The 21,246-nt window shown below is 37.4% G+C and overlaps 2 protein-coding genes across 5 annotated transcripts in view; one reads left to right on the top strand and one right to left on the bottom strand.

The window, feature by feature from the left end:
- Positions 1-13,698, bottom strand: part of ERMARD (ER membrane associated RNA degradation) — a 23,093-nt gene extending 9,395 nt beyond the window's left edge. Inside the window, exons 1-12 of one of the 4 annotated variants that reach the window (XM_007437200.3) lie at positions 13,407-13,698; positions 11,850-12,018; positions 11,377-11,516; positions 10,213-10,314; positions 8,936-9,025; positions 8,527-8,624; positions 8,097-8,233; positions 6,690-6,804; positions 6,155-6,257; positions 4,053-4,082; positions 2,698-2,766; positions 1,954-2,124 (exon numbers count right to left, since the gene is read on the bottom strand). In XM_007437200.3, coding sequence (XP_007437262.1) covers positions 1,954-2,124; positions 2,698-2,766; positions 4,053-4,082; positions 6,155-6,257; positions 6,690-6,804; positions 8,097-8,233; positions 8,527-8,624; positions 8,936-9,025; positions 10,213-10,314; positions 11,377-11,516; positions 11,850-12,018 — 1,224 coding nt within the window. In that variant the 5' untranslated portion in view covers positions 13,407-13,698. Of the gene's footprint in view, positions 1-1,953; positions 2,125-2,697; positions 2,767-4,052; positions 4,083-6,154; positions 6,258-6,689; positions 6,805-8,096; positions 8,234-8,526; positions 8,625-8,935; positions 9,026-10,212; positions 10,315-11,376; positions 11,517-11,849; positions 12,019-13,406 lie in introns of those variants that run through there. The other 3 variants (XM_007437201.3, XM_025172534.2, XM_025172536.2) reach the window with 3 other exon arrangements.
- DYNLT2 (dynein light chain Tctex-type 2) lies at positions 13,544-21,246 on the top strand. The gene is made up of 4 exons (XM_025172537.2): positions 13,544-13,673; positions 17,565-17,777; positions 18,559-18,717; positions 21,058-21,246. The coding sequence occupies exons 1-4, from the start codon at positions 13,575-13,577 to the stop codon at positions 21,166-21,168; spliced, it is 582 nt and encodes a 193-aa protein (XP_025028305.1). The 5' UTR covers positions 13,544-13,574; the 3' UTR covers positions 21,169-21,246.

Here is a 21,246-nt window from a genome sequence, read left to right as displayed (position 1 = left end):
TACTGCTACTGATTCTGATGGAGCTTAACTGGTACAGCTAAGAGGTCTGCCCTATGAGACTAAATGTTCTTGTGAGTGAAACATATATGATGCAGAAAATCTATGGCTGGAATTATATACATGGCAAGAGCTGTTTAATCTTTTATTGTTTGCCATTTTCCTAATGTTAATCCTCCTCCTCATCACCATCACCATCATTCCTCCTTCTCCTCCTCTGGTTACTCTTGGAAATACCAAGAGGAAAAGTATTAAAGAATCTCTCTCCCATTTATACATATGTTTTAATCTTAGATGCTAGTAATATAAGGAACATGTAAAGTTGTCCTTAGGTCTAGGTAGACTGTGGTTGCATGGATGGCACTACTCTCTTCTGAACTTTCACATAATGCTTTTTAGGAAGGTAGATAAGATGTAGATGAGGTTACCAGCCTTATGACATCCATACCATATGTAGCATTCCATGCTAATTGTAAGGGCATACCAATCAGTTTTGGCACTTTGGGCACTATATGTATTATGGGAAAACATATCACAATTGCTGGCTGGGGTAATTGTGGGAGTTGAAGTCCACATATCTTAAAGTTGCCAAGGTTGAGAAACCTTGAGAACCGTGAGAAACACTGCTGAGGATGCTCTCTCCACCTTTTTAGTTTGTACTGTAGTTTTAACTTTTTAGCTTAATTTTAACCTTTTGTAGTTCTTAACTTATATATTTTTTCTAGGATTTTATAGCTTTTTATGTGTAACACTGCCTAGAGTCACTTGTATAGTGACATGGGTGGCATATATAAATTTGAAAAATAAATAAATAAGTGCTGGTAGAAAGGGAGGGAGTAAAAACAAGTAAAAACTGCTATGTATAAGAGCTTGCTTCTGCCCACTTCGTTCTAGGGAAGTGAGAGTTCAGTATCTCAGGAAAAACATAAAAGTGTTAAAGGTGTATGTGATAAAACAAGAATGGCCAGGAACAAGAATGAATGGGTGCTGAATTATTATAAAAGTGAAGAAAATGTTCAGATGATTTGATTATGCAGACAGAATGAATGAGGATCAAATTGCAAAACAAACATATGAAGAATCAATGGTCTGAGAGGAAGAGAAAGACTGAGAAAGTTGTGGTTAGAAAGGGCTGAAATAATCCTCAAAAAGACAGAGGTGAGAATTTTAAAGGATAAAAGGCAACATATGAACTGGTGAATGGACTTGGTGGAAGCAAGGATAGGAAGGTATTTATATAGTGAATAGTGTTGATTTAAACTATTTAGCTGTGTTTACTTTTCTTATCTTGTGCCTTTAATTTCTTTTGTTTACTACTTTCTACTCTTTTTCTGCATTTTGCATGACATTGCTTATTCTGAAATGGAATAGCATGATGATATATGCATATGAAATCTTTCCTTTTCTTTTTCTTACGCCTTAGTTTCTTTGGCTTATTATTTCATATTCCTTTTCTGAACTTTGCATAACATTGCTTACCTTGAAAGGGAATAATGTGATGAATACTGCATATGCATGTATGTAAACCTAATCTGAGAATATCTTTCAATTATAAAAAATAAATCAGCCAATAATAATAATAGAAAACTGGAAGGAGAACAAAGGTAATCTCACTGCCTCTCTCTTTAAAAAGTCATATAAACAGATAAACTATTGAATTTACTTCTGGCTTTATGCCTTTATGTTACATTAAATGGTATTCAGGATGGTCATCTCCCCTTCAGAAATAACATTTCAGGGAATGTGACAGACACGTGGCCATCTTAAACGTTGGACTTCAGCCAGGCCACCTGGTTGTTCTGTATCCACAAAGAGAGGTTCATAAAATACACAGATACGCTATAAGAGACAGAGGGAGACCATATGTTCTAAATACATAAACATTTAGATTTGAAAGCTACAACAGCATAATATTAATGTATTTTAAAATTTAATGTAGTTCAGCATGGTTCCTACCTTAATGGCAGCCAAGTCATCCTGTGAAAATCTGCAGAGGAGAGTAATAGAAAATGAAAGCATTGAATTTGCTATTTCTCTTGGGAAGTGACTTAAGATGATCTCTCCGTGGCTCAGATGGTCTCTAACACGTGGACCTTCTTGATGGTTCAAAAAATCCCAAAAAAATTCCTGCCAAATGTGCCAATAAGATGAAAAATCATGTATATAAAATTTGTCACCACCCATCTTGTTAAAAATCTTTTTTCTTGTTATCATTAGATTTGTTCTACTGCAAACATTCCAATTGTTCACAGTCATGCATCAAAGGAAACTTGGTGGAAGTCAAAACTTAAGTTGGACCTTAGTTGCCATTTTCTGCAATAGTTGGATACAAACTCCATAAATCATGTTTTTTTTTCTGATAATGAAAAATGAATGCAAAACTATGTGTGGCATTCTCACGTGTCCATAATTGTACTTTTTTTAAAATTGTGGCCTAATACCAAGATAATACAGTATGTAATTTATTCCCAATCTTAAATGCTGCATATGAATATAGAAACCAATGTAGCTTCCTGTCTTCCATATAAGACTGACCAAAGATATCTTGCACTTAATAGTGAAATTATATTAATGTGTTTTTAGAGTTATAAGGCCGACTAAGCTTAATGTCAGAAAAGTGTGTAGAGCATGGATTTGTGAACCTAGAAGCATTCAGCATTCCCAACTGAAACGCAAAAAACCAAAACTTAATTGCATTACCATCGCTGATTCACCAAGGACTATGGGGAGCTGATTCATTTCTTCATTATTCAACTGTTTTGCTAGTATCTACGTAGGAAAAGCAAGGGGTGTGAAAGACATTTCAGAATTAACGGAACAGGTTTTAATTTAATGGGAGCAGAGGCATGCAGTGGAACTCTGCAATTTATCTAAGGAAAATCAGGCAGAATTGACTATGGTCTGGCCGCTGCAGCCCTTGCTCACATGTTTGCTATATCTTTCTTGGAAGCATTAGATTCCGCCAATGCAATCTACAACTTGACAATGCAAAATAGTACCTCCCAGGCCCACCCTTGCAAAGTGATCAGAGGGACAATATGGATGATGATGATTTCACTTTGTATTTTTCTTCCGCCTAGAACAATATGGTTTACAACACTTCAAGCTGCATATTCCAACACATGGCACATATCTCATCTCATTCTCTTCTATTGGTACGTATCTCATAGTTGGTGGAGCGCAGGCCGCAGTATGTTGGCTTACAAGATAGTCTCTGAGTACAGAACCTAGCTTGTACCCAAGAGGGTGAGCAGGTTTGAAGTTAAATTAGGCTTCGCTTGCACTTGTGGCATATCTCATTCCATACCGATATGAGTATACATGCATGTGTATAAGAAAACTGCTATGTGGCCCCAGAAGAATTGCTAGGGACATGCCCTTCCTTTCATTCTTGGCACAGACAATACATAAGGGCAATCAAGAGTAATATTTTGATTTTCTAACATCTTAAAATCATGTTAGAAGCCAGACTGAAAAGAATCCTGATAAACAGTTTCACCCCCAAATAACCTTATTTGGGCCTTCAACATCATATATCCTGTCTAATAAAGGTAAGTTGAAATTGGCCATATTAATAGAATCTAAAGAAAATAGTAGTCCTACCACAGCCTTTATATGGGGCCACAAAATTTTATTTCTTCTCTAGCAAGCAATGCATTCCCTCTCAAGTCGAGATGGGCAAGGAGCGACAAACTGCATTCTATACCATAAACATTCAGTATCCAAACTTTAACTGGATATTAAATCCAATTATTCAGACTCTACTGAATATCACTGATTAGAAACTAATTTAGGCCTATCAAAGAAAAGATGCATTTTTGTAATTGTAGTATGTTTTTTCTCCCCATTTGTGAAATGTTTTCTACCTCTTCTCATAAGACACACAGGCTGTTATAGTAATACAAAGTTTAATAATCACAACAATATATTCAAAGGAAAGTCTTCACTGTATTTCCCATACTGTAATTTTATAATTAGCATGCCAAAATTAAAAGACCAATTGACCAGCTATATCACTATATCACATAATTCAAAGAATCTCTTAAGGAACTTACTTCATCAAAAGTGGTATATAGAGAAGATGACTAGAAAATAATAAAAGTAAAACATTACTATTTGTAACATTTCATTTCCAGAAGAAAAGGGAAACGTACTTTACATATAATCAGAAATAATATTTATATACAGACTAGAGTGTGGTCATGCATTTTTATACTACGATTCTGACATTAACTAATAAAAACAAGTTTCTACCAAACTATCATATAAGAGTAGAGCTGCATAGAAATACCAGAAATAAATAAAATAAATATTTGCTGGGAACAATGCAACAGTCTGCATAATATTGAAATAAGTTACTAACTTCCCCTTTTTCTCTATCTAAGAGAGTGCAGAGAATCTATATTCTCTGGCTATTCTAAATCTATATTCACCTGGCCATTCCCTTCAACCTAAAATCACCTAAAATCTATATTCACCTGGCCATTTCTCCAACCCCAAATATGCTAAAGCTGCAATCCTGTGGGCTCTTTATCAGAGACTGTAAGACTTTTTAAAAATTCCTCCACCAAAGCCAGAGAGGGAATTTCATACTGGAGAAAAATGAAGGTTGAGTCTGCATCCCCCAATTCTTATGGAACCTCTTCAGCCCTGTTACTGTAGAGCAGTATTTCCCAACTATGGCAACTTCCTTGCATGTGGAGTTCCTTACCCAGAATTCCCTAGCCAGCATGGCCAGTGTGAGCTGAAGTCCATACCCCTGAAAGTTGCCAAAAATGGAAAACACTGCTGTAGAGGAAAACAAAGGGTAGGTTTGGGAATATTCTGTTTGTATGCTGGCAAAGGCTGGAATCCTATGAATCTTGAGGTTTTAAGATGTCTACAGAATGGAAGGAGAATTATGCCACCCCATGTGGATTTCTTTCATGCTGCTATTAAGAGATGGAAGCAGTAGCAGCCATAAAAAACAGAGTGGAAATGTTTTAAAAATGCCTCTTTTCTCTTTATTATGACCTGTGGGCTTTATACTGGCAGAATTTTGAATTTCTTGGAGGGTCCAACATTGTTCAGCTCTCTGGACTGCACTGTCTACAGTGATGTTTCTCCATCTATATCCTACCCAGAGTATGTAAAATCATAAAAAAACTATTTTATTCTGAACTTGGAACAATCTTTTTCTGAACATCCTGTTCATTTTGAATAGATTGTATTCTAATGGACCAAAACTTGAAATGTTTTCAGCATTCTGCACTAGGGACCACTAGGAATGTGAAATAGCCTATGTTCCCTTTTTTATTTGTCCGTGCTGTAAACTCAACTTACAGAAAAAAGCAGCAAAGTTGTTGATAAATAGAGTTTTGGATGTGCTGGCAAGCTGCATAAAGTACTTATTTCTATTTTTTCAGTGCCTTCAAGTCAGTGTTTACTCAGGGCAACTACCTGGACAAGTCCCTGCAGTTTTCTTGGCAAGATTTCAGAGGTGGCTTGCCATTGCCTGCTTCCTAGGGCTGTGATAGAGTGACTGGCCCAAGGTCACCAAGCTTTCAGCAAAGATTATAAGTTAAAATGGGATACCAGTGCCCTGCAGGGAGGCAGAGAGACATAATAATACACTATATATTATGGTTTAAGATTTTTGTTTTTAAATGGACAGTAACCCAGAGTTACTTCTTTTATACATTATGGGACACTATATTAGAATCAGTGAGCTCAGAAAGGAGAAAGTAAAGAGGGGGAGAAGCACACAATTCTAACATTAATTTCTGAATGTTAAAGTGTGGCTTAGCGATGAAGACTTTACACCTCACTGAGCTGTTAAGAGGAACAATAATTGAACAGATTCAAATTACATTCGTGTACAGATTCATGAGAGATAGAGGGAGAATATCTCAAGTTCCAGTGGACCTATTTTTACTGGGTAAAAGCCCCACACATTACCTAAATGCCTTTGTCAAGGCGACTGCAAAGCAAAGATCTACAGTATAAACAACTTAGCAGTTTAAACAATGGTATCAATGTAAAACCATTCATATACAGTATAAATCAAGACCAATCTGTAATATAGTATACTATGTATAACTTTCAACAAAATCCATTGTTTTTTTAAAAACATTTGGATTACAACAGATAAAAATGATCGACTGTAATGATAAATTACCTCAGCTGTCATTAGTCTGCTTGGACATTTATTAACTGCTGTGAAGAGTACTCTAAGCCCACCTTCCAGCTGAGGAAGTAGCAAAATAACACAGTCTGCATACCTGAAAGAGATATTATTGTGAGATTGAATTGTATCACACATTGTTCTTACTTTATGTGGAAAAATGGCTTTAACTGTTCAGATGCCATAACGTATGATAACAGGGAATCTTACCATGCTTGGACCATACTATTAGTTGGTGTAATAAAGAAGCCCTTAGGCTCTAGTGTGAATTAAGGATCAATAGACTTGCTGGGCATTTTATGGGGAAAGAACAATCTTCTTTAGTTGCTTCTATGGTATGGTACTTGTAAATTCTTACACCGAGGAATGGCAGTTTATGGAATCTTATGCCAAGGATTGCAAGGAATGGCAACTTATGGCCAATAGGCAAATGACCTCTAATAAATGATGCCCTGCATTCCAATTGAGTAAAATCAGTTTTGCAACTGCTTAAAAAAGATTAAAATATCTTTTTGAGGCAAGTTCTTACCTTCCCTGCTGGAATGAAGTTATTGCAGCAGTCCAAAAAGGTAACATGGTCTTCAGTACAATATTGGATTTTGTTACTAATTCTCCAGCCAGTGACAAGAGTTTGTGATTAAGATCTATGAAACAGAAGAAAGGAACATGCACTGGGATGGAGCTTTTGCTGCATGATGAAAAAAGAATTTTAACATTTATTATGGAGAAAAAACTATAATAAATGTCTGTTAAAATTATCAGTTCAAATAATGCTTCTACCACCACTTGTAAGATTTAACTGCCAAGTCCAGTGCAAGTTTATTCACTACGAGTGACTTTTCCCAAGTGGGTTTTCCTAGAGCAGCATTTCATTTAAAAAATGAAAACAAAGCATTCTGTATTTGAAGCATTTTTATCCTCATTTTACCCCTCCTCCTCACAAAAGATATTCCCACAGAGGCTGAACAGAAATAAGATAGTTCCTGTTCTCAGATTTACAATCTAAGAGATATGATTTTCAAAGGAAAATGGATTGATGGGGAGAAGGATACAAAGAAAACTTAGGTACCAGCTTAGTTACAGATAAGGTACACCAATACCAATGGGACAACTTTACTGATCATGAATGGCAACAATGAAGTGATATTTTTATGAATCTGTATACAACAGAAAGTGTTAAAAATATAGGTAAGAGAACTAAACCAACAAACACCTTTAAGCCTCTCCCACACACTATTTGGAAAAGACTGTCCTAAGACTAGACTTTTAATTTATCTAGCTCTTTTAGATAAACTCGTGGCTTAAATAAGTTCTAGCAAGCAGTGCATTCCCTTTCAAGTCAGGATGGGTAAGGAGTGGCAAACTTTAACTGAATATTAAATCCAATTATTCAGACTCTACTTAATATTATTAAGAAGAAACTAATTTAGGCCTATCAAGGAAGAGATGTATTTTTGTAATTGTAGTATATTTTTTCTCCCCATTTGTGAAATGCTTTCTTATATATGTACTGAACTGGTATTGTAGTTTTTTTCTCAATTTAGTGCTCTCCAGTAATTCTCAACTGGCACAGCCCACATGGGAACACACATGACAACTCTTTAGTTCCCATTTGGAAGCAGGCTTGGGAAGATGGCTGGCTACCCTGCCTGTTGTATCTGTAACTGGGACAAACCCATCCCGCATCTGAAAAAGATACAGAATTGGCCTTAGATGATTTCTATGTGCAAATGCTCATCAGATTGAAATGAAATGAAATGAAGTAAAATAATACACTTTATGTCTTCTGTGTACCTAGAACATATGCTTTAACTACAGGAAGCTTCATTTATATAAATGTTCCAAATTCTAAATCTGGCTAAAAGTGAAACAGAAATACTTCAAGAAGTATATGTTAGATTCAACCATCTTCAACAGTAAACCATAAAACAAATACCTGGAAAAATATGTAGCTCTTTCAGATTAGTGAAAGATACATAAGGCCGATGAACTAAAGTAGACTGAGTCTGAAGGCAGTAATTATTAAGCAGTTGCCCCAATCCAGCTGTTAAAAAAAGTAGCATAGAGAAATATCTATGGAAAATAAGATATTCAATGCAGTTAGAAAATATAATACACATCAACCATTCCCAAACAATAATATTTGAGAGAAAGGGTTATCTATATTGAAGTAATTGAAACAGAAGAAAGTACTTATAAAAGCATAAATTACAATCCTGTTCAGTTAACTACTGACATGTCAGTTGGATGTGAGTAGCCTATCCCTTTTTAGATGAATACATATTCCTTCAATTATTGTACAGTTATGTTTCTAATTCTATTGTGACTGATACAAAAGAAAAAGAATCACAATTAATTTCACTTACTTGACAGGAATTTCTTCAGCTGATACAAATCCATGCCACAAAATATTACGAAGATTTAGACCATCTGGAGAGCCAATAAACACCTTCAGAATATCCATCTAATTTGAACAAAAATACTTCAAAACAATATACTGTTTATCTATTTTTCTGTATATAAACAAATGAACAACCCAAAATTCCTACCCTGTAAAACCTCTCTACAAAACCTCACTAGCTCACTGACTACCAACTCCCAACCTTTGTTTAAATATCCCCTATCCCACTCTCGTATTCAATACTTACTAACAGCCCTGTTATATTAATATTGTTCAAAGTCAGCCATTGAATAAAAATACAGTTTATTTAAATAAATATAAATATACTAAATATGTAAACATTTTTAATTTGAAATTAAAAATCTAACACTCACCACTGGTTGCCCAAAGATAGAAACAAGTTCCTGAGATGCAAGCAAATCTCTTAGAAGAAAAGGACAATCTTTCCCAATTAATAAGAATACCTAGAATGCAATATATTTTATTCTGAATATTTGCCCTTCCCAGTCAATGTAATTGTTAAAAGTATCATATCAAACTTCTCTTTTATGCTTAAAAGAGCAATTTGAAATAAAGCAACACAGAAAAGTAATGGCACTGAAACTTTAATTTCATTGTCCAGGCAAGGAACTATGAAGCAACTTCATATCAGTTCTTGGATGATCAAAGCATAATGAAGTATGGCTGATGCCTGCCTGTTTGGATTTTTGGAAGAGGACACATCCAAGGATAGCACAAACCCACAAACAAGGATGTAAGCTGACTGGTACAATTAGGCAGTATTTTTAGTTGAAAGGTTTTGAAGCAATTGGGAAAGTTGCCCAATAATCTTTCACTGTGAATTCTGCTGCTGGTTTATTGTCTTGTGAATCCTATGACTGTCTTGCTGCCTTTACTTCCAAATGCACATAAAGTGAAGCCCTGTAGAAACTCATTCAATTCCTATTGTAGGATGTCAGGTTTATCATAGACCAGAACACTAAAATTCTTCATTGGATTATTGATATTAAAAATGCTCAGGCTAAAAATTTGAAAAATGCAAAATGATGGCTAAATTACAGTTTTAGAAACCCAGCAATGAGGTGTAATTAGAAGATTGTTCCTTTTTGACTTCCTTGCTTCTTGGCCTAAAGCTTCTAGAGTGGGACAGTGTAATGGATTTGCACTGTAATGCAAGGCACACCTAGCATGGAATAAGCCACACTGAGATCGGTGCATGGGTTGTCAAGTAAATATGCCTATGAACTGTTAAATATCTAAACTGGGCTGACTTTGCCTAGCTTTCCATAAATGTATTGTAGGAATATTTATGGATGAATGTTGCATTAGTCATATAGAATACAATGCTCTGGATCAAGCCATTAATATCACAGGGTTTATGATTCCAAGAGGTCTCGAGTTCTGCATATCCAACAGAGAGGGATAATTCTCTAAAGCAAGTAATCAGCCTTTTTCTCAAGTCCATTCCATCAGCAAACATTTATAAGCCAACCACTCTCAGTGCCTAGGCAGAGAAACCAGCTGGTAATTACAGTATACTGAACCTGTGACCTTCTAATTATTAAACGAGGAAGTGAAACACTGATTTCTTGAGTGTAAAAAGGATCTCAGTGACTTTAGGTTTGGCAGATTCCAAGATTTTAGCACTTACATCACCCAAGGCACGTTCCAAACATGATGTAAGCTTCATTAAACTGAGTGCAACTGCTGCATCACATGGACTTCTTACAGTATCAAACATTTCAAGAAATATCTGTAGTTTAAAAGATAGAAAAAAATAAGTGTAGTCATGTTATTTTTATCAGTGTATTTATATTAGGAAGAAATAGAGCTCAATAAGTTTACATACATAATTTGAATTAGACCATTTAACAGTTTCTTTTTAATCACCAATCATCAATATATTTTGACATATAATAAAAAGAAAATCCTTCCTTCTACTTAACAAATGCTTAATCCAAAAATCACAAAATTACGAACTTGAAATGTTGAGCTTCTCTTTGAAAATACCAGTATTAAAGGAGACAACGCAATGCTTATTTCTTGGTCTATTCCCAAATTAGCTCTTTTTCCTGTCTTTTTCTCCAGCTATATGCAAAATCACATCTCCCACTTTGCTTATAATGGAAACAGTTACACTGAGTCATAAAAGTGCCTGCTGTCCAGCTGATTTAGCATTTACATGCTTCTTCCACAGAACTGGAAATGGCCAAAAAGTTATCAAAAGAAATATAATCAATCACCCACCAAATCCTTGCCAGCTAACCTATACAATCCATGAGGTAGCTGCAGAAAAAAATTGCTCTAGATTGACTGTGTATACATGGGAAAGAAGGCCTGCATGATTTGCTAGCCTTGCTTCTTCAGAATTAGCTTCGATTTAGATGGACAATTTTATCACAGCTCTAAATCTGGGGCAACCATATCTGCATCAGGGCACAATTCCCAGTGTGGAGAAGCCACAGAACTATACACTGTCAGAAAAGACATCCTAGACTATCTAGGAGTTTGGGAGGCAAATAGTAAAAACACATTTTTGAGGGAATATCACCTGTTTGGAGAACACTGTGCTGCTGTATTCTCAAAAGCTAATTTCTCCTTCCAAAATGTATTTGCAGCTAGCTAGAGATTTCCAAATAGTCATACAATGTAATCTCTTATTATCCTTGCTTCCTATTTTTCCCCATTGTGAAATGTATGATTGCCATGTTTCCTTGCTTTTCTTTACCTATATTACTTAACAAAGAATCATATATAGTGATCTGTATTACAGTAAATATATTTGGAATAGGGATCCAATCCAACATTTTTCTACCTCTGAGCAGTTTGTCCATTGAAGCCACATCACAAACTGGTTTTCAAATTGCTCCACTGTAAGTGATTTCAAATGTAAGTGAATAGATTCACATAAGGGACCTAGAGATCTCACACTTTTGATATAATCCAGTGTTGAATCTAAAAAAACAAAAACCAACTATAGCATCGAGTCAAGAATACTGTCAAGTACTACTAAATATAAAAAATATGGTTCAAAAATATTTTCCCCTACAGTGCTTCCCCTAAACCCCTTAAGGAATGCAAACATTTCCTTTTTCTGCAGTAATCTTAAATAATGACCACTGAAGCTAAATTACTAAAAACAGGAATTCTAATTCTATTATTTTTAACAAAAATATTTTCCTCCAAAATACAAATAAAAGATCTTCAGTGCCTATGCTAATTCAGAAGCATGTCTTACTGTCCTGAGAATACCAATGTATGGCCGCAACATTTAGAAGAAACAGAGACCTTGCTCTCCATATTGTACTTGTTTTGCGATGAATCCCCAATCTATTTCACCAGTGCTGCATATAACGCTACTGACAGCATAGCTTGCTTTCATCTCAAATCCAGCTTCACAAACCATGTAGTGCACTGTAGAGGAAAGGCAAGTGGATGGTGGATCAGCTAAGAACATCTGAAATGAAATAAAAGGGCAGGTGATGATATAAAAATAAGGGAATTATTACAGCCTAACTTGCTTTGTCTGTGAACAGAATTACTACTATCAGAATTACTTTTACACAATTTTAAAATATTTTGTATGGATAACTCCCATGGTTTATACCTAGTGGCAAAAATGAAAATAAAATTCTAATGCTGACAATTCAAATCTGGAGATTTGAAGTTTTGATATTTTGGACTTTTTCCCTATAGGATGAAAGTGAATGCTGTCCAGAGTAAAGAGAAAAATCATGGATATTTGGTAGGTAGTGCAATAGCATTTTTCCTCCCTAGCTGTCAGCCCAAAGATAGCAGAGATGCTTTTTATGCTTTCTATTACCAATTAAAACTTTTTAAAAACTGCTCTGTCAATATCAACAGTGGGCCATTTATCCCCATATTTCAGGAACTGAAAATACCTTTAAAACAATCCTGCAATGAGCTACTTTTTTCACACCCTGCTGATGTGCCCACATTCTGCAGGTCAGTAGGAGGACTGAATAAAATTGGTTAACAATGCTTTGGTGTAATTAAATATCAGTATGTTGCTGCTGCCTTTTAGTGGTCATTCATAGTTTTGCAGCCCAGACTGGTAGCCCTAACACAGATATCACATTTAAAAAAAGTATAAACCCACAATGCAATCCCAGAACAATACATCAAAATGAAGGCCATGATTAAGCAAATGGTTCAACATTAATACTAATTCTGCCAGGCAGTTTCAGAACCCCTGCATTTAAGATGCACTTCTGCCTAGCTAACCCCGTGAAAGCACTTAACTTGTGAAAAGTCACGAGTCTCGAATGTCACCAACAAAATTAAAACTTTCTATTGCCACTGTGAAATGGTATCCAGTTTCCCTTATAACCATGATTTGTGCACCTTCTCTTTCCTTAGGAAAACCAGAGTTTTAATAGCAACAAAAACACTGTGCGCAAGTTGCAAGGAAGATGATATGCTCATTACGTCTCCAGGCCAGGGTTCTACCCTTTCCAACGCAGATGCCCTAAGCCAGGGTTTCCCAAACTGTGAGGTGCACCTTAAACCTTCATTGTATTGTTTTCATCGTTCCTTTGTGTTAATTTTGGTGTTTGTATTTTTAGGGGAGGTGTGCACATTAAGATTACACTAAAGGGAGGTGTGATGGCAAAAAGTTTAGGAATCTCTGCCCTAAGCTGTTTTGCCTGGCGCTTAGCAAAAGAAGAAAACAGCAAACCAGGCAAAGAAATCAACCTGTACCGGTACAAGGCGGCCTCGCTACACCTAGCGCCTCGCCCCAATAATTGAACTACAATTCCCAGAATCCTTCAATCCCCCTTAGGAGAGCGACCAGATTCTAGGAGGCTCATCCGCGGCATTTACCTCTGTTCGGTTCTGGTTCTTGGGTTGCTTAGCTCGCTGTTACTGACGTCACGGGCAGAAACCAGCCTCGCGCTTTTGACGGGCTGCTCGTAACGGGTCCGCGCGGACTGTTGCTGCGCCGGGTACTCACCGTCTGCCCCAGGCAGTTGCCTAAGCTGGGGGCCCCCAATGGATAAAGGCAAAAAAAAGCTGGTCGCCACCCCCTCCCATGTCGGGCAGGGTTGGGGAAGAAAACAGAGCTCCCCAGAGAAAGAGCAGCTCCACCGGGTAAGCCTAGGCAGGCGCTGTTCTATCTGCGCCTGCGCGGAGCAACTTTGGGGCGGGCCAGCAGGTTAGAGGCTCTCCATTGAGTGGGCGGAGCAGAACGCTCGGTGTCGGGGTCTCGCGGGGTACCTCGTTGCACCGGTTTTGCTGGAATGATGGGTTTTGGAAACCAGAGCCCACGCCTTCGTTCGGTTAAAAAGCTGTCTAGATGTGTGCTCACTCCAAAATGGTGTTATGATGCACGAGGAGTTGTTGCTGTTAATAATAATAATGTTGTCTATATACCAAGCGTGCTGTAGGCCTAAGGAGCCTTTATTCAGAATATTCTGATTGTGTACTGTAAAGAAGTACATTTTATTGCTTGTAATAACTTACATGTATGCCATTCTAGCTTCTCTATATGCTTTATTATCTTTGCTTCTCTTTATTATCTATCATGCTATCACCATTCAAATTGGAACATGTCTGTTTTACAAATTCTTTAAGTGTCAATCACACAGATGACATAATAGAAACTAATATTTGACATTCCTTTGGATCAGCATCACCCTGTCTGGGTTTTTCATCAAGTATGCTGTTATAATGAATACTTGATCCACTGAAAGTTGAGCAGATGTGAGACATACAGTAATTTACCAGGGTTACAGTTCAGTCCTTTTGTTTAAATCAATGTTTTTTTCAAACTTGACAACTTTATGATGTGTTAAAGATGTTAAAGTGTAACATCTTAAAGTTGCCAAGATTGAAAACACTGGTTTAAATAAAGGTAAGACGTACTGAATTAGATAGGACACCTAACTTGGAAAGTATTCATAGGATTGCTATCTTTGGTGTGCCAAAAATAAGGCAAAATGATTTCTACCTTGAGTCTGTGAATAACATTGAATATCTTTGCCTTTGGGAGAGGCAATGTTTGTCCAAACATTTAGGGACTATATAAAGTGCCAAGGACTGAAATCTGTTTAGAATGAGTATTGCCAATTAAGAAAAGCAACTGCAAGGCCAAGAGGATATCAATGTGGTTTAAAGGCAAGATTTATGTCAAAATGGAAGTTTTGACGAAACGGGAATGTGAAGAAAATAAATTGTTTTCTTTAGTTTCTGTAGTTTTGTTTTTCGTCATAAAAATACAACTTGGGAGATACTTGGTAGACAAAACAGAATGTATACAATGCAGCAGTAATTTAGATGGATTTAAAAGTAATTTAGACAGAATATGGTTTATTAAGTAATTATCACGATAGCTTTATCAAATCGGAGACCCTTCTCTCACATTCCTTCCAAGTGTTCTGAATGTTGATGAAGACTTTGCAGTGACTTCATTATATATGCCTTTTTGCTGTAGTCACTGTTTTAAATATATTCTTTTTCAGTGAAGATTTTGTGTTTGACAATGTTTTAACTAACTTTGTGAATCACCTAGAACTGTGTGGAATATAGGCACAGGTAGTCCTCGACCTACAACCATTTGGTCAGTGACTCTTCCAAGTTACAATGGTGCTGAACGAATTGTGGTTACGACCGGTCCTCAGAGTTCTGGCCATTGCAGCACCCCTGCAGTCACATGATTGTGATCTGGGTGCTTGGCAACCTGTTCGAGCTTACGACCAGTTGCCATGCACCCCACAATCACATGATCGCCATTTGCAACCTTCCCTGCAGCTTCCCCAGAAACTCAATGGGGAAGCCAGCAGGAAAAGTCGCAGGTCACTAGGGTAAGTTACCCTCACCTACACACCCTCCCCCAGCCACTCTACACTTGTGCCATGCTGGCCACTAATGCACCTTCCCTGACCCACGCGGTGCCTCTTGTGCACCCCCTTGCATCCTTGCCAACCCTCCCTGCACTCCCGCGCACCCCCTTGCTTCATCCCCCATCTGGCAGCAGCCACTTACATGCCTGCAGGCCTGGGACTAACTGATGGCACGACCTATGGCAACTGGGACTGCAGGAATTGCCATCACTAAGTGATGCGGTCACTCTATGCACCACCTAGTGACAAATTCCGGTCCCAATTGCCATCATAAGTCAAGGACTACTTGTATTATGAAGCTGTATTTTCATTTTTAAAGTTAATTTTTATTGTGTTAAACCAACAAGAAAGAAAAAACCAATACAAACACAAACAACATTACTAATGAACTGTATCAGTGAAAACAGCATTAATTTCAAACATTCATCATAATGGTGATAAAAGGGAGGCCAGAACAGCCAGGACAATGAAGTTTGGTGCAGGTCCCTTCTTATCAGCCCAGTGCCACTATTCTGAGTCCAAGTGGACTGATAGTCAGGCACCTTGCTCATTAGGTGCTGTTGGTAGATGGCAGGTCAGTGTGCCATATAGTCCATACATGGTATAGCAACAGGTAAATGTGCTGACCCATCATTGATTACTGGGATCTGGCTAAGGAACTTTCCTATTTTCATAGATTTAATGGTATCTGTTACTTCTTGAGAGAGAAACCTGCGGCTAAATAGCCAGCTTGATTATCATCATCATCATCATCATCATCATCATCATCATCATCATCATCATCTATTAAACTTGTATTTTCCCCGACTCTCAACAACTCTGGGAGCCTCACAACAATCAAAGAAATTACAATACTGTAAAATCAATAAAAAAGATAAAAGATGGCAAGCATGATAAAGTGAGAGGTCTCTCCCGCTCCAAAGGTCTGGGTGGAGACTATTTAAAACATATAAATTTTTGTACATAAATATTAGTTTCTTCCACAATTACTTTTATTAAGAACAAACATTTAAAAATGGTAGAGGTATTGAGTCAAGAATCATTATATCCTTTACCTTTGGCACACATGATAGAGATATTACACTGTCTCAACTTTTAGTAATTTAGTAATTCATTAAGTTTTCATGCTCTTTATATGATTCAATGTATATTTTGTTTCAAGTGCATAGAAGGTACAGTATTACATCCCTGTTTAGTGCTCATAAAATTTTATATAATTCTGGTGTAGATCATCTTGGGCATGTGCTCAAAATTCCTTAACCTTTCCCCCCCCATTTTCTTGCCTGAGATTTTGGTTTTTCTTTTTCCATGAAGCATAATATGACCAGGCATATGCTCTCTCTCAGCCCTAGGAAGAAGGAACAGGCAAACCACTTCCAAAAAACGCTGCCAAGAAAACTGCAGGGGGAGTTGCCAAGAGTCAAAAACTTGAAAGCACAAATTTATTTTTATATTTGACTTAAAGGTGTTCCAAACAATCAATATGTTTGCAGAACATCTGTTTATAAGATGCTTGAATACTGACATATTCAAATGCCCTATAGAAAAAATGAAATGACATTTTCTTGCAGTACAGTAATTGGTAAAGTTACTTAGGTATGATCAGGTATAGCCGTATTTTCTGTATTACATGTATTCATCCATTCGACTAAAGATCATCTAATTGAGAACAATTCTGATGTGAAACTGAAGAATGGATATTCTTTTTGCAAAGGATTTAAAAGTCACATATACAGTATGTGTATATCACCAGCAATTGTGGTTCTGTTCCTCACTTTCATCTCTTTGAATAACTTAATGTGGTAAATTCCAAAGCTCAAAATGGAAGCCTATTTCATTTTATTTCATTGTTCCTTAGGAAGCTCAGAAATCCATTCCCATCTTCAGTTTTATTATTTCAGTACCTATGAGAGCTAATAGCTGGCTTTAAAAAGTCCATGGTTCTGCACACAACAAATTAATATTTTGTGGATTTCAGTAATAGAAATTCTAGACTCTAAAATAAGTTTAGCCAATAGTTTAGAATTGGCAGTGGTTACAAATCAGAACATTCAGTTAACTTCTCTTATTATGTTTAAGTGTTATCATATTAATTTGGTGAGTGAACTAAAAGAAAGCTGTACATATTGGGGGGTTTTAGTTTTCACAGACAGGAAAACACAGAGCTTCAAGCTATGAAATGTCAGGCGTGGACCAAGGAGATGAAGAATCCGTCACAGATTTCACAAAAACTGAGCTCTTAGCATTGAAGGCTAGCTTTGCAAGACCAAAATATGCTAACACTTACAGGATGGAACCTTATAGAAAATGTGAGGCTCATATACTAAGGAAGAAAGCTGAAGATATTCTAAAGGTAAAGTATTTTTTTTAATAAGAATTAGGCTCCAAATCTACATGTTATATTACCTAATGCTGAATTTGCTTTTTGTTACATCTCACTATTAACAGTACATCATAACTCAAAATGGAGTTTATGGCAAATAACTCATTAAAGTAAATGGAGCCTGTTCATGATCCTCATCTACTAATAGAAATATCAGCAGTATTAGAGAAGTGTGTGTGTGTGTATTTAACTAATTTAAATTAAAATTACTTTATAAAAAAATAAGTAGGAGTAAACACCTCCAAAACAATCAGTTTCCAGAATTCTTTGGGAAATATAATATCTAAAACTAAAGTGGTCTGAAACTAAAAAAAAAAGTTTTTAGCACAAATATAGTCTAAAATGAGAAGAAATTATATTTAACTGGTTTAATAAAATAGTTCCCATCTTTTAAAACAAAGGTTCATTTTTAATAAATTGCAATAGTGCTTTGCCAAAATACAGCAGTTTTACAGCAGTTTTTCTAAAATTGGTGGGATAGTGTAAAAACCATTTAAAACTGAAGTTCCAAACTGTAAATCATAATGGACCAAGCCTTCAAACTGAGTACAGTCCTATTGTTTATAGGTTTGATTAAAAATCCTGAGTTACAAACCCTATTGAATACTATATACTATTGAATACTATTACTGAAAAATGATATACCAGTAGGATATTTAAAACTTATGGAATAGCTTTCAATATTAAATGAATACTGTATGGACCTTCTATAGAAAAACAATTATTGGCAACTTTCTTTTCTCCTTAACAGCAGAAACTTCAAGATTTCAAATATACTGGATTCAATGGGGCCATCATTTGTACAGCTGTCACAGAAGATTTATTAGCAGGTGTCAAGGAGCTGGGGTTTGATCGTTACAAGTATATTGTTCAAGCGTTTCTTGTGGAAAAGACTGGTCAGTCAGTACACGTAAGTAGATAAGCTAGCCTGTTCTGTTCTCTGAAAAATGCTGACATTTGCCTCTTGCAGATATGCAGAATATTGCTTTTCAAATGGGACCATATTAGATTGCTAAGGTGGAGTGAACTACCTTGCTAAATCACACGCAAGGCCTTGTATTCCAGCATTTTCAAGAACAGTTAGAAAGATGCACATGGAAAAATGCAAGCAGAGCATGTAGGTAATGGCCTTCATAGCTGAAACTTTCGTTTTGTTACTAGGTTCACGTTCAGATTCAGCTGCAGCTGACTGAAGGTACTAAAAGTGTAATAAATGGTTTCGCACATATTATAACCAACCAGTTCCAGTTCACTTGATGAAATAAAGCACTTTGTTTGCACAAACTAATGTGACTAAAGTTGTTGCAACAACTTTACTGGTTACATCTAGCTGTCCCATCAGGTCTGACAGAAAAGGCACTTAAGGGCATGGTGGTATAAGGTACCTCCACCTCCATACACATGTAAGCTGCATTCTATACCAAACCTATGAGATGTCCCCGCCCCAATACATGTGAACTGCTGAAAGTGCCATTGTAAGAAAACATTCACAGCAAGCTGAACTGACCCTGAATGGTGGCAGGGAGGGACCATATCTCAAAGATAGTATGGCTAGTGTCAAAGCTTTGCTGGGGATCCAGTATATACTGTGTCATTGCTTGTATGTGCGTGAATAAAATTGTACCTTCACTGTACCTTCAAAGTGATTTGGTTGCCTTTGGTGAGCCAGGTTTTGGTCACAACACAGGTCCCATCTGTTAAGGAGTGTCATCTAACATTTTAGGCAGAGCTTTTCATTTGTATCAGACCACAACATTTCATTTCCTTTTAGATTTTTTTCTTTCTTAATTTGCAATAACTTTGCTATGTTACTGTGATCTGGGTAGCTCTGTTATCTTCTTCCATATAGAACAGGGTTCCTCAACCTCAGCAACTTTAAGATGGGTGGACTTCAACTCCCAGAATTCCTTGGCTGGCTGGGGAATTCTGGGAGTTGAAGTCCACCCATCTTAAAGTTGCTGAGGTTGAGGAACCCTGATATAGAATGTTTGCTCTTAAATTAAAAGGGTTTTTTTTTTTACATTTTTTTCTTTAATAAAGTTTGATTTTATCTCCTGGGAGATTTTTCCTCCCAGGAGGGGAAAGAAAGGCTGAATCCTCTAATCATGCCACTATGCTACATATTCATGTGGTGGCACTGTAGAAATTATGTCAACTTTTGCATTTTTACTTTAATTTTTGGCAATTTGTAGATAATTCTGTTAAGCTGGCCAGGCAATAATCCAGCAGTCTCAGCTGCTGCAATAAATTTGGTATGTGATTACAGGTAGTCCTCACTTACTGACCATTGGTTCAGTGACTGTTCAAAGTTACAAACACACTGAAAAAGTGATTTATGACCAACGCCCCCTCCATTGCACTGCCCCCACAGTTATGTGATCAACATTTGGGGGCATGGCAGCCTGCCCGCACTTATAACCGCAGGGGCACTGCAACTCCCCCCACCTGCCTATCTCCCCCTCATCTATACCTTTTGGCCCCCTGCTGCCCTGTGCTCTGCTGTCCCAGCTGACCTTGCCATCTTCTTGCTCCTACTGCTGACGTGGTACGCCCAGTCCTGCTTTGGGTTTTCTTTTCCTTTCTCTGCAGCCAAAGCCAGCTCCAGCCCCACTCAAGAGTGCAGTAAAAAGGGGCATTTTAGGAAGCTGCCATTGAGGGGCTGCCTTTAGCATTTTTTTCTTGTTCCACAGCTGAAGCTAGCCCAGCCTGGCCCAGCAGCCAGGCTGGGCATGCCTCATCAGCAGTGGGAGCAAGAAGACGGCAAGGTCAGCTGGGGCAGCGAAACACAGGATGGCAGGGGGCCAAAAAGGCATAGATGGGGGGAGATAGGCAGGTGGGACTGGGCTGGGGCAGCTGCGGCTTCCTGGGCATGGCAAGTAGTTGCTGCCCTGCAAGGCAGGGTGCAGGGCAGCCCAAAGGGCAGAGATGGGTGGAGATAGGCAGATGGGGGGAGTTGGAGGCAGTCCTCTACCTTACTGAGGCTCAGGGCTGGGAGGAACCAAGCCTGGAATGGCTTGGATTGGGGTGGGTCCTTGGCTAACGATTGGTAAAATTTGCTTAGGGGAATTGCTGGGATTGCCCTCGCCAAGTGAACTGGTCATGTGATGTCTCGCTTAATGATCACATCACTTAGCGACCTAAATTCCGGTCCCAATTGGGATTGTTAAGTGAGGACTACCTGTATGCATTATAATTTTAAAATGTTTGTTAGCTAATTCATTGATACCTTGTTCTTTTTTTTTTCCTCCAGATTGCCAGTAGATGGGTCTGGGATGTCACAAGAGACACTTGGGTTCAAGCTCAATGTGAAACTGAGAAGTATGTTATGGTGGCTGTAATAGTTGCTTCCTATTATGAATAGTTTCTTGCAAAGAAACACTGTAGTAATATATTGAGATTTTCTAGTTCTATTTGCTCAAATAAATGTGTTTACTTTTTT

The sequence above is a fragment of the Python bivittatus genome, unplaced genomic scaffold (assembly GCF_059951505.1).
Source record: "Python bivittatus isolate LINGU-HERP-01145 unplaced genomic scaffold, Pbiv_v1 ctg000020_np1212, whole genome shotgun sequence".
NCBI classification, from domain to species: Eukaryota; Metazoa; Chordata; class Lepidosauria; order Squamata; family Pythonidae; genus Python; species Python bivittatus.
This window is presented reverse-complemented; position numbering and strand designations above follow the sequence as displayed.

What these genes read in the sequence shown, in the direction of transcription:
- DYNLT2 (XM_025172537.2), top strand. Translation starts at nt 13,575, where the DNA reads ATGGATAAAGGCAAAAAAAAGCTGGTCGCCACCCCCTCCCATGTCGGG. An exon ending in AAGCTGAAGATATTCTAAAG is followed by an intron (nt 17,778 to 18,558) that starts GTAAAGTATTTT and finishes TCTCCTTAACAG; the next exon opens with CAGAAACTTCAAGATTTCAA. An exon ending in AGACTGGTCAGTCAGTACAC is followed by an intron (nt 18,718 to 21,057) that starts GTAAGTAGATAA and finishes TTTTTCCTCCAG; the next exon opens with ATTGCCAGTAGATGGGTCTG.